Consider the following 12,888-nt stretch of genomic DNA (forward strand, 5'->3'; position numbering starts at 1 on the left):
TGTAACAATACCTACAACTGGTTTTGTCTGTTGCATAACCAGGAAATCTAGAGCTGGAGTAGCAAGAGGTCAGAGTAGAAATACCAGGGTGGATTAGAGGTTACACACCTCCTCTGGAATCCCAAAGTGACCAACATGGCCACTTTAATACTAAATGCAATAGGAGTTGACACACTTCTTGCTTACTTTTGTCACTACTTAATCCAACATTGATTTCTATCTTCTTCTCAGAGCCTTTTTACACATTGTTTTTTGCTTTGAGAATAAATCTCAAAGAAAAAGTTTAAATGAGATAAGTAGTAAAAAAACATACTTGAACATTATTAACTCTGACTCTATGGCTAGACAATATCCTTTTCAAGAGCAAGGCCCTTTAAGATGTGTTATGATGATAAAAGAGGAGTCTTCTGCCCCACGGTGAACACACATAAATGCAAACTGGGAAAGAATTCTCTTCTTGTTTTCTCCATCCTAAGGCATGGAGGCAGATTGCAAACACATTAAATAGTAATGCCTTATTTATTCATAGCCAAATTGTCTTAAAGAAGAAACATGACATTAAACATGTTCATTAACTTCTTGCTACTAATTTGTTTTTTGCAATCAGACCCACAGGGGGCAACCCAAGTACCAAACAAAACAACTGGACTGGACTTTTTAGAATGGTGCAAAATTAGGTTAGACTTTCATACATGAGATATGCTGCATGTAATAGTGTTTTTATAAACTGTATTTGATACTTGAGCCATTGAGTAATAGGCACTGTATTGCTGCAACCAAACACTTTAAGATGACATGGTCTTTTGCTGAAAAATGTCACAAGCTTCATAAGATATGAACTAAATTAGTTTACAGTTTTCAACTGAGGAAAAGAGGCGAAGCAAGAAATAAGAGGAACAGGAATATGCCACACTGGCACCTGCATCGCAGGTAGGCTACTGGGGTGGGCAAGTGGGTTGAGCTGCCTCAGGTACCCTAATTACGCACCGCTTTCAACAGGTTAAAGGGTCCAGTGATCCAGTCATAGGATACAAAACGGTATCCTGTGAGCCACCTTATCTAGTCAGCACAGGGCAGCCTCCACCACTAGGTAAACAAATAGCTACTGTAGAAAGAGACGACTTCCTCGTAAAGCGTTTACAACAAACACACAGTGCACACAACTGGGCTGCAGTAGCTACAGGTTACATATACTCTAAACATGTTTTAATCGGGCATAGTCTTAAACTTCAGGCAGAGAGAAGAGCTGCTGCGACAACAGGTGTCACAGTCAGGGCTTCCGCACTCGCACTCACCTTTGTGTAGTATAACATCCACAGCTCATACAGCCTTTCCTTCGAAGCCATTCCACAGCCCTTGTGGTTGCTCATTATCTCTATTGCTTTAAAAAATCACCAAATTGTTAAGCATGGCCAAAGCCAGGGCTGTTTGAAATTGTTTCCCAAAGGCAGGAGGACGCGGCGCGCTCTTGTGAAGCATTCCTGCAAATTCAGGCACAATTATCCAAGACACAAGTGTTTTTTTAGTGTCGACGCGCAAAGTTATCTGAGTGGCATGAACAGACAAATCATGACGCTGTGAACGTGACCACGGTGCGATCAGTGTCGAAGAGCCAACACCAGGAACAAAAATGCGTGGAAATGCGTGTCTGGAGAAACACCCATGTCCGCATTTAGAGCGAGCTTGTTGCTGTATGATTCCTATTGGAGAGAGTTCCCACGGAAGCGACAGACACCATCCGAACAAGAGCAGCAATTACTGCTCTGAACATGCTGGTGTATCAGTAGATGGGTAGGGTCCTGTCTGATGTGTGATTCGCAGGAGCAAATTATCATCAACTAGTGTTTGACTCTATGGAGAGAGAGAGATGAAGAGAGAGAGAGAGAGAGAGAGAGAGCGAGAGAGAGATCATGCACTGAAGAGTTGGCTGGAGTTCCTGCTCACAGGTAGGCTAATATTCTTAAAGACACACACACACACACACACACACACACACACACACACACACACACACACACACACAAATACATCGATTAGGCATAACATAATAACCATCTGTGCAATTTTTTGCAATCCAATACAGTAATTCTGCAGTGATTCTTTTCAGTTTGTAGTTTGAGACTGGCAAAAAAAAGGGAATAAATCTATGTGTTTATTATTGAGGTCAAAGTGGGTAGTGGGGTCTTAGTGCATTATAAGAAGAGGTGATTCTAATGTTTTGGCCACCTCGTTCATTTTAAATATTTTTGAATTCTTTTAAAATAAGCTTAAGTTGTACGATTTGTGCAGACTGAATATTAAGTTATTACCTCAACATTCAACTGATAACATACAAACACACAGTTGGATATTGGACTCTATCAGTTGTTTCTTATTGTTCCTGATAAGCTACAAGAGGCTGCAATAAATAATTATTGCGCACTATTTTATTATATGTCTAATACAGGCGGTTGTTCTGGTACACTCCATAAAACCTACAGTACACTTAGGCTAAAAATACTTGCTACACAGATTAATACTGAAAATAAAATAGTACTTTCCTATAAAATTTGAGATGCAACAAAGATACAACACTTCAAACTTATTGAACAAACAAATTGAATAGGATATGCATATGCTAAATATAAACATGTATGTTTCTTTTAAATAATATATAAAAACATTCACTGTATGCAAAAGGAGAGTCCATTTGGGACACTTTTTATTTTATTGTAATGCATAGTCTTACTTTATATTACATCATCAAGAATAATTATAAGATAGACTGCTGTCTATCTAATAATTATACAATCTCTAGAGTTTTTCTGTTCTACTGTTCTACTTTATGTGCCATTGTCTGTTGGGCAGCATTTATCCTGTTGGGCAATATGCATACAAATTGGTGATTTTATGATGTATTAGGCATGTACCAAACCATAGAACACGAGCCTGATTGTTTTAATAATTTTAAAAGACCTTACTAACCTACATGTTTTAAAAAGTTCTGTTAAATAACATACTATGATGATGCAACAGGCCACTGTAATCGATGTGCTCGATGGTCGGATTTACGTCCTTAATCAGGATAGTTAGTGGAGTTCAGAGAAAACCGACGTGATCGACGTTTGGCATAGCAAAACATGGAGCGACATGTTGGGGCGCTTCAAGAGCAGGCTCTGAAGAGAAAAGAGAGGCTAAAAGCGCTAAGAGATAAGCAACTTCATGTAAGTTTCTTGTATGGTGATGTTTGTTTCTGATAAATGTAATACATCTTGTAGAAAACGTGTCAGGTTTGCTAGTGAGGTAATATCCAAGTTAGCTTGCGGATAACGCTAACGTAGCTAACATTAGGACGTTTGTTGGCCCACACACAGCACAGTGCTAGGAAAATGTTTTAGTTAAAAAACGGGATTCTGGCATGTATGAGCAAACAGTCGTTTTCTCTGTGTTTGTTCTGTTTAGTTTTCTTCTGTTTTTCAGTGGTCACTGTGTCTTGAAAGGTTAGGTAAGTTTTTAACTTTGAAGTTTGCATAGGAAAATTATGGAGCAACATGTTGGGTCACTTCAGGAGCAAGCCCTGAAGAGAAAAGAGAGGCTAAAAGCGCTAAGAGATAAACAACTTCATGTAGATTTCTTGTTTGGTGATGTTTGTTTCGGAAAAATGCAATACAGCCTGTAGAAAATATTTCGTGTCAGTTTTGCTAAGTAATATAATAATACTACCCGAGTTATCTTGGGGATAGTGCTAACTTAGCTGACATTAGCACGTTCGTTGTTTTGTAGTGACCGGTGATTATACGTAGGTTTTTGTTTTTATTTAGATTTAGTTTAAGCCTTTTGTAGTTGTAGTAACGTTAGAGTTTAAATCGCTTGCATATGCACCTTTTTTGTGAAGAAGCCCAACCACAACATTAAACCCGTGTAAGTGAGAGCTGAAGTCAGTAATATTGATCACGTTACAGTGGCATCTGTAGAAAAATGGAAAACATTGGGTACAAAGGCAACAATCGGCTCATGATTTTGATTCAATTCAATTCAATTCAACTTTATTTATATAGCGCCAATTCACAACAAAGTCATCTCAGGGCACTTTACAGAATAAAGTCAAGATTATAAAGATATATAAAGAGAACCCAACAATTCCCCCTGGAGCAAGCCATAGGCAACAGTGGAGAGGAAAAACTCCCTTTAACGGAAGAAACCTCCAGCAGAACCAGGCTCAGGGTGGACGGCCATCTGCCTCGACCGGTTGGGGTGAGTGGAAAGGCGAGAGAGAAAAGAACAGAGCAACAAAAAGCAACAACAAAACATCGGGCAGATTTGTAGGACCAGTAGCTGCACGCTGGAAGACACACAGCTTCAAAGCCGGGGGACACCTGCAGAAAGGGACAGAGAGAGGGGGACAGAGGAAGACAAAGACAACTACGGGAGAGAGCACACAGAGTTAATGACATACAGTGGTGAGAATTGCGGGGTGAGAGGAGAGGAGAGATGGTCAAGAGGAGGAAAGGAGCTCAGTGCATTGGGGGGTGGGTCCCCCAGCAGTCTAAGCCTATGGCAGCATAACTATAACTAACTATATGCTTTATTAAAGAGGAAGGTTTTAAGCTTAGACTTAAAAGTAGAGAGGGTGTCTGCTTCCCGAATCTGAACTGGGAGCTGGTTCCACAAGAGAGGAGCTTGATAGCTAAAGGCTCTACCTCCCATTCTACTTTTGGAAATTCTGGGAACCACAAGTAGGCCTGCATTCTGAGAGCGAAGTGGTCTACTGGGATGATATGGTGCTATGAGGTCTTCTATATATGATGGAGCCTGACCATTCAGAGCTTTATATGTAAGAAGCAGGGTTTTAAATTCTATTCTAAATTTAATAGGAAGCCAATGGAGAGAAGCTAGTGAAGGTGAAATATGATCTCTCTTGCTAGTTCCAGTCAGCACTCTTGCTGCAGCATTTTGGATTAATTGCAGGCTCTTTAGGGAGTTACTGGGGCATCCTGAAAGTAGGGAATTACAGTAGTCCAACCTAGAAGTAACAAATGCATGGACCAGTTTTTCGGCATCACTTTGAGACAGTATGCTCCTAATTTTGGCAATGTTCCGTAGGTGGAAGAAGGCTGTTCTAGAGATTTGTTTTATATGTGACTTAAAGGACAGATCCTGATCAAAAATAACTCCAAGGTTCCTTGCAGTAGTACTGGAGGCCAGACTTATGCCATCTAGGGTAACAATATGGTTGGACATCATATCTCTGATATTTTTGGGCCCAAATACTATGACTTCAGTTTTGTCTGAGTTTAAAAGTAAAAAATTGTGGGACATCCAGGCCTTGATGTCTTGTAGGCATGCTTGAAGCTTTATTAACTGATTATTTTCATCTGGTTCCATAGATAAATATAGCTGGGTATCATCAGCATAACAGTGGAAATTTATGGAGTGTTTTCTAATAATGTTGCCTAAAGGAGACATATATAAAGTAAAAAGTATTGGTCCTAACACAGAGCCTTGTGGAACTCCATAGCTAACCTTTGTGTGCATGGAGGATTCATCATTAACATGAACAAATTGAAATCTATCAGACAGATAGGATTTAAACCAACCTAGTGCAGTTCCTGTAATTCCAATTTCATGTTCCAGTCTCTGTAATAAAATGTTATGATCAATGGTATCAAATGCGGCACTAAGATCTAACAGAACAAGTATAGAGATGAGTCCATTATCTGAGGCCATGAGAAGATCGTTGGTGACTTTTACCAGTGCTGTTTCTGTACTATGATGAACTCTAAATCCTGACTGAAACTCTTCATACAAATTATTCCTATGAAGGTGATCACATAATTGTTTTGCGACTACTTTTTCAATTATTTTAGAAATAAAGGGGAGATTAGATATTGGTCTGTAATTGGCTAAAACACCTGGGTCAAGACAGGGTTTTTTAAGTAATGGTTTAATTACAGCTACCTTATAGGCCTGTGGTACATAGCCTGTTTCTAAAGATAGATTGATGATATCTAATATGAACGTATCTATTAAGGGTAAAGCTTCCTTGAGCAGCTTAGTTGGAATAGGGTCTAGCAGACAGGTTGTTGGTTTAGATGAGGTAATAATTGAAGTTAGCTCAGAGAGATCTATGGGTAAAAAGCAGTCTAACAGGGAGTGGGGCCTTATCCATGATTCTAGCACTGCTGTACATGAAGATCTATCTGTAATTTTTGGGGGGAGGATCTGGTGAATACTTTCTCTAATAGCTACAATTTTATTCATAAAGAAGGTCATGAAGTCATTGCTGCTCAAAGTTAAGGGAATAGTAGGCTCAACAGAACTATGGCTCTTAGTCAGCCTGGCTACAGTGCTGAACAGAAACCGGGGGTTGTTCTTGTTTTCTTCTATTAATGATGAATAATATGCTGTTCTGGCATCACTGAGAGCTTTTTTGTACGTTTTTAAACTATTTTTCCAGGCTAAATGAGATTCTTCTAACTTTCTGGAACGCCACTTCCTTTCTAACTTTCGTGTTTCCTGTTTTAAGTTGCGTGTTTGTGAACTATACCATGGAGATCGCCTCTGCTGATTTACTGCCTTCTTTTTTAGAGGGGCAACACTATCGAGTATTGTACGTAGTGAGGCTGCAGAATTGTCAACAAGATAATCTACTTGTGCAGGAGTAACATTAAGGAGACTACTTCCCATTGTATTAACATATGGTGAAGCAAATGATGAAGAAATAATTTCTTTAAATTTGTTGACAGCTTTTTCACTTGATGTGTTGGAAGCTGGAAAAATTAGCAAGTAAAAGGATCTGAGTGACTTCGACAAGGGCCAAATTGTGATGGCTAGACGTCAGGACTTGTGTGTGCGCTTCCAGTATGAAGTGGTCACCACCTACCAAAAGGAGGTCCAAGGATGTAAATCCGGTGTTTGACCCAGTGACACGGTCAAGGCTACTCATTGTGCAAAGGGAGAAAAGAATAACCTATCTGGTCAGTACCCACATAAGTTAGTAAAACAAATTGCTGGAAAATTGATGCTGACCATGTCAGAACATAGTGCATTAGTTTGCTGTGTAGTTATAGACCTGTCCCTGTGCTGACTGTGCCTGCAATGGGCAGGTGAGCATCAGAACTAGACCATGGGGCAATAGGGGGTAAAAAAGGGGCCTGGTCTGACTAATCACTTGTTCATTTACATCTTGTAGACAACAAGGTGCATGTGCGTCGTTTACCTGAGAACGAAATGGGCAGTGTGGCGCTTTGGGTAATGTTCTGCTGGCAAAACCTGGGCCCTGTCATTCATCTTTATGTTAACTTGACATGTATATAAACATTGCAGACCAATAACCTGTTCATGTTAATTCAATTCCCTGATGCAGTGGCTAATTTAAATCCAATGATTTAAATGTTTGGTTGATGGTGTGTTTTGTTTTTTCTGTTTTTCTGTGGTCACTATGTGACAAGGCAAATTAAGAATTTATGTATAAGCATACTGATGATGTCATCAATGACATCACGTGGCTGCCTTTCAAGTGGACTTCAAGGGCGTAGTGAAAAGTTGAGTGTGTAGTTGTAAATTTTGGACCACTGGACACGAGTAAGCCTGCCTGCACATGCCATATATCTAGCACTTCTTTCCACGCATTTAATCCATTAAATTTGGGTTTTGGGTCTTTTCTGCCCAACCCTTAAGTTCCTTTTAGGCATTCTCTAGTTGTTGCAGTTTTCTGTATAGCAATGCTGCTTTCTGTGTTGGGCCCTTTAAACATAACACTAATTCTGTTCCACTAAGATAATGTTTCAGTACTGGCTATGAATTCATCTTGCAACAGGAAGCTCTGTTCAGTGTACATGCTGTTGTTTTGGCAGTTAGACCAAGATGTGTTTCACTCAGACAGTGCTGAACTGAAACACCATGGCTTGAGCAACAGTGATAAACTACTGTTAACATTTCTGAAGGCCAGTGTTGTTTTCCTTTTGTACTGCCCTTCAAGAATGAGTCAGTCTCCTGCATTGTTCCAACAGGTGGACAGGAAGCATTTTCAGGAAAATATTATGTTGAAGGGCATGATATTAATTGTTACAACTTTTCACTTGGAGTCAAAGCAAATTTTTTTTTAATTTCTGCACACCTGTCTCATTAATTGTTTACCCAGTTTGCATCTGTATAATTTAGTTTTGGGCCACAGAAACACTGTGGCTGTTCAGGTAATATATTAGTTTCATTGGTTTATTCTAGCTAAACCTGTATTATCTAACAATCTTCTTTTCCTGTTTTTTTTTTTTTTTTTTAGCCTAGTTCTTAAACTTCCCAAATTGTTCTCATACTCTTCTATGGTGTAAGATTTGAAAAGAAAATTTGTTATTTGACTCCCAAATTATGGGCCAACAAACTTAAAAAAAAAAAACTGTTTTTTCATTTTTAATTTTCCTATGCAAATTTACCCTTGTGTATCTGTATTTGTGCCTGGTGTAAAAAGGACTAACTCCTACCTTTACTTTAACAAGCTTTCCTGGGGCGGTCATCTCATAGACTTGTGTTTTTAGCATTACAACATTATAGTTTAAATTCAGGTTATTTTAACTATGTTGTGATTACCTGCTAACAGGGACGAGAACAGGATGATGGGGAGCCAGATAAGAAAAAAGCTTCAGTCGAAGAGACAACAGAGGAAAGGCACAGGTTTGTTTATTTTATCAGACCACTTAAAAAAAAAAAATTCATAAAAGCATGTAACCATTTCTTCGTTCATTGCTCACTTTTGTTCACCCCTCTTGGCCGAGGCTTTTTACATTGAACATACAGAACTAATACTGATGTGGAAGAACATCATCAGAGAATTTATCTGGCCTATATCTGAACACCATCTTCTTTTGTCACAGTGCATGTGTTAGTGCAGGTTATGAGTATGATTGTTTACACTGGGGTGGATAACAGCCTTGTGCTATTAGCTGCTCAAATATCCTGCAACTCTCTTAACTTTGTGTGTTAGCTGGTAAAAAGGAGCAGCCATCTTTCCTGTCCTACAGGGCCTTTTTTCCATTGTTTATATTTAATGACTGTGCACTGAGGGAGTGCCACTGTGTTTCCTCCAGTCCAACAAGACAGTTCTGTCATGACAATAGTAATAAAGTTTCTAACTTAGACATTTGTCTGTGAATGGAGAAAAGATTTGTGTACAGTTGAGTTTTTGTGTTGTGTTGAGTGTTTGTGTCAGGACTGTGTAATGCACCTTGTGATTTGTATTAATTTTTCATTTGAGATCAAATTGCCAACCAAAGCATGAAGGAACATGTTTGTCCTATATTCCATTTATTCGAAAATAAATTGATCTTGTGCAGAAACACTCTCAAAATTGGCCTTTATGAATGTTACTTTGCTGTGGTGAATGGTAAAGATAGCCTGATATTGGTGTAAACATTTGAACACTCTGCTGTACCTTCTCCTCACAGTTCACTCTAAACATTTTGAGAGGTTCACTCTTGGGACAGTGCTCTGACTTTATCACTGACTCTTTGATGTTACAAGGTGCTTGTGGAAATGTGTAAACACACTTTAAAGGTTTGCACTCATCAAACTAAAAAGACAGGAAAAAAGGAAGAGTGTGTCACTTTGGGAAGGTAGAAAACGTAACTTTAACTTAGCAGTCTGTTTGTTTGTTTGTTTGTTTCTTTTTTGGGTCATTCTAGTGGGGGGGTGCCTGTCTGTAATTTAAGTCATAACAAAGACAAATGTCCGCAACAGCATATAATTGGTCTTTAGAAAGTGGTCTTTGTTGAGTGCCTCTCATCAGGTCACAGACGAAGCACTACACTACACAACACAAACACTACAGCGAATAATAAAAATTAATTCACAATATGTGTTACTGTAATATTAATGGTCCTCATAATGTATCTTAATGTAAAGTTGACCCTCCCTAACTTATCCCTGGTCATGTGCCAAATGGCTGCCCCAAACCTTACGCCGAAAAGATACTAACGTTCTACTCATTGTAAAAGCATTTGAACTTTGTAATGGTCTATTGAGCTTAGGTTGGCAAAGTCATATAAATGTTTTAATTCAATTGTGACACATTTTCTGAAAACCGTTGCTATAGCTACAGCTTTGTTACATTAGTTTTTTACTGTAACAATGTATCAATTACAGTCCTATTTTGTTTTTTTTATGTTTTGCTTCACTCCAGAAATATGCAGTACATGGCCCTTTTGGCATTGTACAACAGGAACTGTTTTTGTTTTGCCTGTGGGCATGCAGAAATTAAGACTTTTATGGGCAATATATGTGGCATGAGAATTCAGTTTAATTGTAAAATGACATATTTCCACAGTGAAACACCCTCTTCAAGAGGGATTCAGGAAAAAGATGTGTGGATTTCAGTCTGCCACAGGCAGAACATGACTAGCATTCCTGTCCATACCCATACAAGGGATGGGTCTGTCCATTGGCAGGAGGGGTGTGATAAATGTACCAAGGGTGCACCCAGTTGAGCTTCATCTCAAATTTATCTTAAGCTCAGAACAGCTGATATGTCTCTTAGTCCAGGCTTATTCAGACAATAGTGTACCCTCGGCCTCTGGAATTTCTATGTTATCTGCAGAGATGCCCGTTGAAACTCGAGAATATGTCCATGTAGACATGTGATGAAAGGCTGCGTAATTCAACATCAAGGAAAGCATTCCTCAGCTGTTTGCTGCTCTTTGCTAGTCTGTGTCTAGGCGCAGGTGGAACATGTTAATCAGACATGTTCATAGGAATAAAAAGGGACATTATACCCAACTCCTTCTAGACAGTGGATGTGCAGCTGTGCGGAATTGGCAGATGGTCTCTCGTGCTCATTAATTCTGGTGGAATATTGTTGCCCACACTGCCACCTTCTGGACTGTCACAAGAATTTGAGTAACAGTATGAGGGAGCTGATGATTTTCTTTATCAGAACTCACACTGCTAACATACTTTACTCCATACTTCATGTCTCAGAGAACTGAAGCTGAGGAATTACACTCCAGAGGATGAAGAGCTGAAGGAGAGGCAGGTGCCCAAAGCTAAACCAGCATCAGGTGAGAACTTTTGAATCATAAACAGGCATTGAAAATACATTAACTTAGATGATAATTTCAGTTACAGATTGTAATTTCAATATACTTTATTAACATGGCCTCTGGGAAGGTCAGTAGGACCTTTGAGCTTTGCTCACAGATTCCTGCTGCTATTACCACATGTAAGTTCTTACAAAATTAAATTGTTTTGCAGTTGAAGATAAAGTAAAAGACCAGTTAGAGGCAGCTAATCCAGAGCCTATTATTGAAGAAGTGGTGAGTGATGTTATTTGTAATTGTGATTCCATTTGTTGTTTCGTTTGTTGATGTACTCAACTGTTGTCTTTTGTAAGGATTTGGCTAACCTTGCCCCAAGAAAACCAGACTGGTAAGACCTTTTTCAACATTGCTGTCAAATCTGCATGGCGCATAATATCAGACATTATTTGATATTGATGGTGTCTTTTTATTTTGATCTTGAATTTAGGGATCTAAAGCGTGATGTAGCGAAGAAACTGGAGAAGTTGGAGAGGAGGACTCAGAGATCCATCGCTGAGCTCATCAGTTAGTATTTTGTTTTGTTTTATCTCTACATTTTCCTGATACAGCACAGACAGCCATGCCTGAGCTACATCTGAATTATTAGACTAATTGCTTTGTGGTTTCCATACTCCATAGAGGCTTGAAACTGTCTGATGTCTTCAGTGGTGTGATTCCTCCACTGATGTATGATCTACATTCTAAAAATAGAAATGAGCTTCGAGAAGAAAGCAGAACAGATTTAACTCTGTTTTCCTCCATTGCCCTTTTCTTTAACTGCATTAAGAGTTCAGGCAGCCATGTTTTAGTTAATGTGTATTCATGCTCACCCAGTTAGGATTATTGAGTTATATACTCACATCTAATGGATTTAAAAACAGTCACTCATTCCAGTTCTATACAACCTAGGTCGATATTACACCCACATTTTGATGCAAAAAAATCCCCAAAAAACATTATTTCCTCTGCATTAGCAGTAACGTTATGGCCTGTGATGTCTGGGTGGGACATCACCACTTTACAGCATTATTCTGTTGTCAACAGGCATATTTGACCCCTGCTTGTCAGTGGTGCATGTTATCAACTTGTGAATGATTTGAATCAATCATATTTACAGTGAGCATGTTTGTGTCCAGGGGATCGTCTGAGAGGAAATGAGTTGTTTACTGAAGAAGTGGGAGCAGCAAGATGGGAGGAGGGAGACTCAGAGTGAATCCAGGATGTGAAAGTCCAAGAAAAGAAAAAGAAACTACAGTGAATAACTGGAACGGCACAGGGATGTCCTGACTTTACTTGGACTGTATTGTGCTTTACTATGAGAGATGCCTGCTTTCATCACTGCAGGAAGTAAAGATTTTCCTTTGTGAGCTCTTCCTTGTATCATTGCATACAAATGTGTATCAGTATGTTCTGTGTATGTGGTTAGTTGAGGTCCATCGTTAATGTAATATTTAGGTAATCTTTTTATACTGAGTAAAAATAATGTAAAATTTCCAAGTGCCTGTTAATTATTACCATGTTTTGGCTTTATTTGGAAAAAGGAAGATATGGGTAAAATCCTATAATGATATATGTGATTTTATATAAAGAGATTCATTAGAAAACCAGTTAACTGGTAAAATAACATCATGGGAGTTTTTTCACTACTGTAACAAATCATATTGTCATACTGTAGAGTAATTATAAATCGTTGAAAGAAATTTTACTTTAAGTATTTGGCACTTAAGAAAGTATAGTTACCACTGTATAATAAACTGTAGACTAATTTGTAGCCTCATATCACCCAGTGAAATGTGGGATGACATTGGCCCCAACAAAAGTTTATTTCAAACTTGTTTTGTCG

At 38.8% G+C, this 12,888-nt stretch overlaps 2 protein-coding genes across 5 annotated transcripts in view; one reads left to right on the top strand and one right to left on the bottom strand.

The window, feature by feature from the left end:
* nbeal2 (neurobeachin-like 2) overlaps window positions 1–1,891 on the bottom strand; it is a 32,813-nt gene extending 30,922 nt beyond the window's left edge. For 2 of the 3 annotated variants that reach the window (XM_067509819.1, XM_067509818.1), the window contains exon 1: window positions 1,296–1,891. In XM_067509819.1, the coding sequence (XP_067365920.1) occupies window positions 1,296–1,370 (75 nt within the window). In that variant the 5' untranslated portion in view covers window positions 1,371–1,891. The remainder of the gene's footprint in view (window positions 1–1,295) is intronic. The other variant, XM_067509821.1, reaches the window with a different exon arrangement.
* A 1,166-nt stretch (window positions 1,892–3,057) lies between these two features.
* Window positions 3,058–12,542, top strand: ccdc12 (coiled-coil domain containing 12). 2 transcript variants are annotated; one of them, XM_067509847.1, is made up of 7 exons: window positions 3,058–3,203; window positions 8,576–8,649; window positions 10,948–11,027; window positions 11,221–11,282; window positions 11,360–11,394; window positions 11,494–11,570; window positions 12,163–12,542. In XM_067509847.1, the coding sequence occupies exons 1-7, from the start codon at window positions 3,120–3,122 to the stop codon at window positions 12,201–12,203; spliced, it is 453 nt and encodes a 150-aa protein (XP_067365948.1). In that variant the 5' UTR covers window positions 3,058–3,119; the 3' UTR covers window positions 12,204–12,542. The 2 variants fall into 2 exon arrangements, with proteins under 2 accessions (XP_067365948.1, XP_067365947.1); XM_067509846.1 differs by having other exon boundaries at window positions 3,059–3,203; window positions 12,182–12,542.
* The last annotated feature ends 346 nt before the right edge of the window (window positions 12,543–12,888 follow it).

The sequence above is a fragment of the Channa argus genome, chromosome 7 (genome assembly GCF_033026475.1).
Source record: "Channa argus isolate prfri chromosome 7, Channa argus male v1.0, whole genome shotgun sequence".
In the NCBI taxonomy this organism is placed as follows: Eukaryota; Metazoa; Chordata; class Actinopteri; order Anabantiformes; family Channidae; genus Channa; species Channa argus.

What these genes read in the sequence shown, in the direction of transcription:
- ccdc12 (XM_067509846.1), top strand. Translation starts at nt 3,120, where the DNA reads ATGGAGCGACATGTTGGGGCGCTTCAAGAGCAGGCTCTGAAGAGAAAA. An exon ending in ACAACAGAGGAAAGGCACAG is followed by an intron (nt 8,650 to 10,947) that starts GTTTGTTTATTT and finishes TTCATGTCTCAG; the next exon opens with AGAACTGAAGCTGAGGAATT. An exon ending in AGCCTATTATTGAAGAAGTG is followed by an intron (nt 11,283 to 11,359) that starts GTGAGTGATGTT and finishes GTCTTTTGTAAG; the next exon opens with GATTTGGCTAACCTTGCCCC.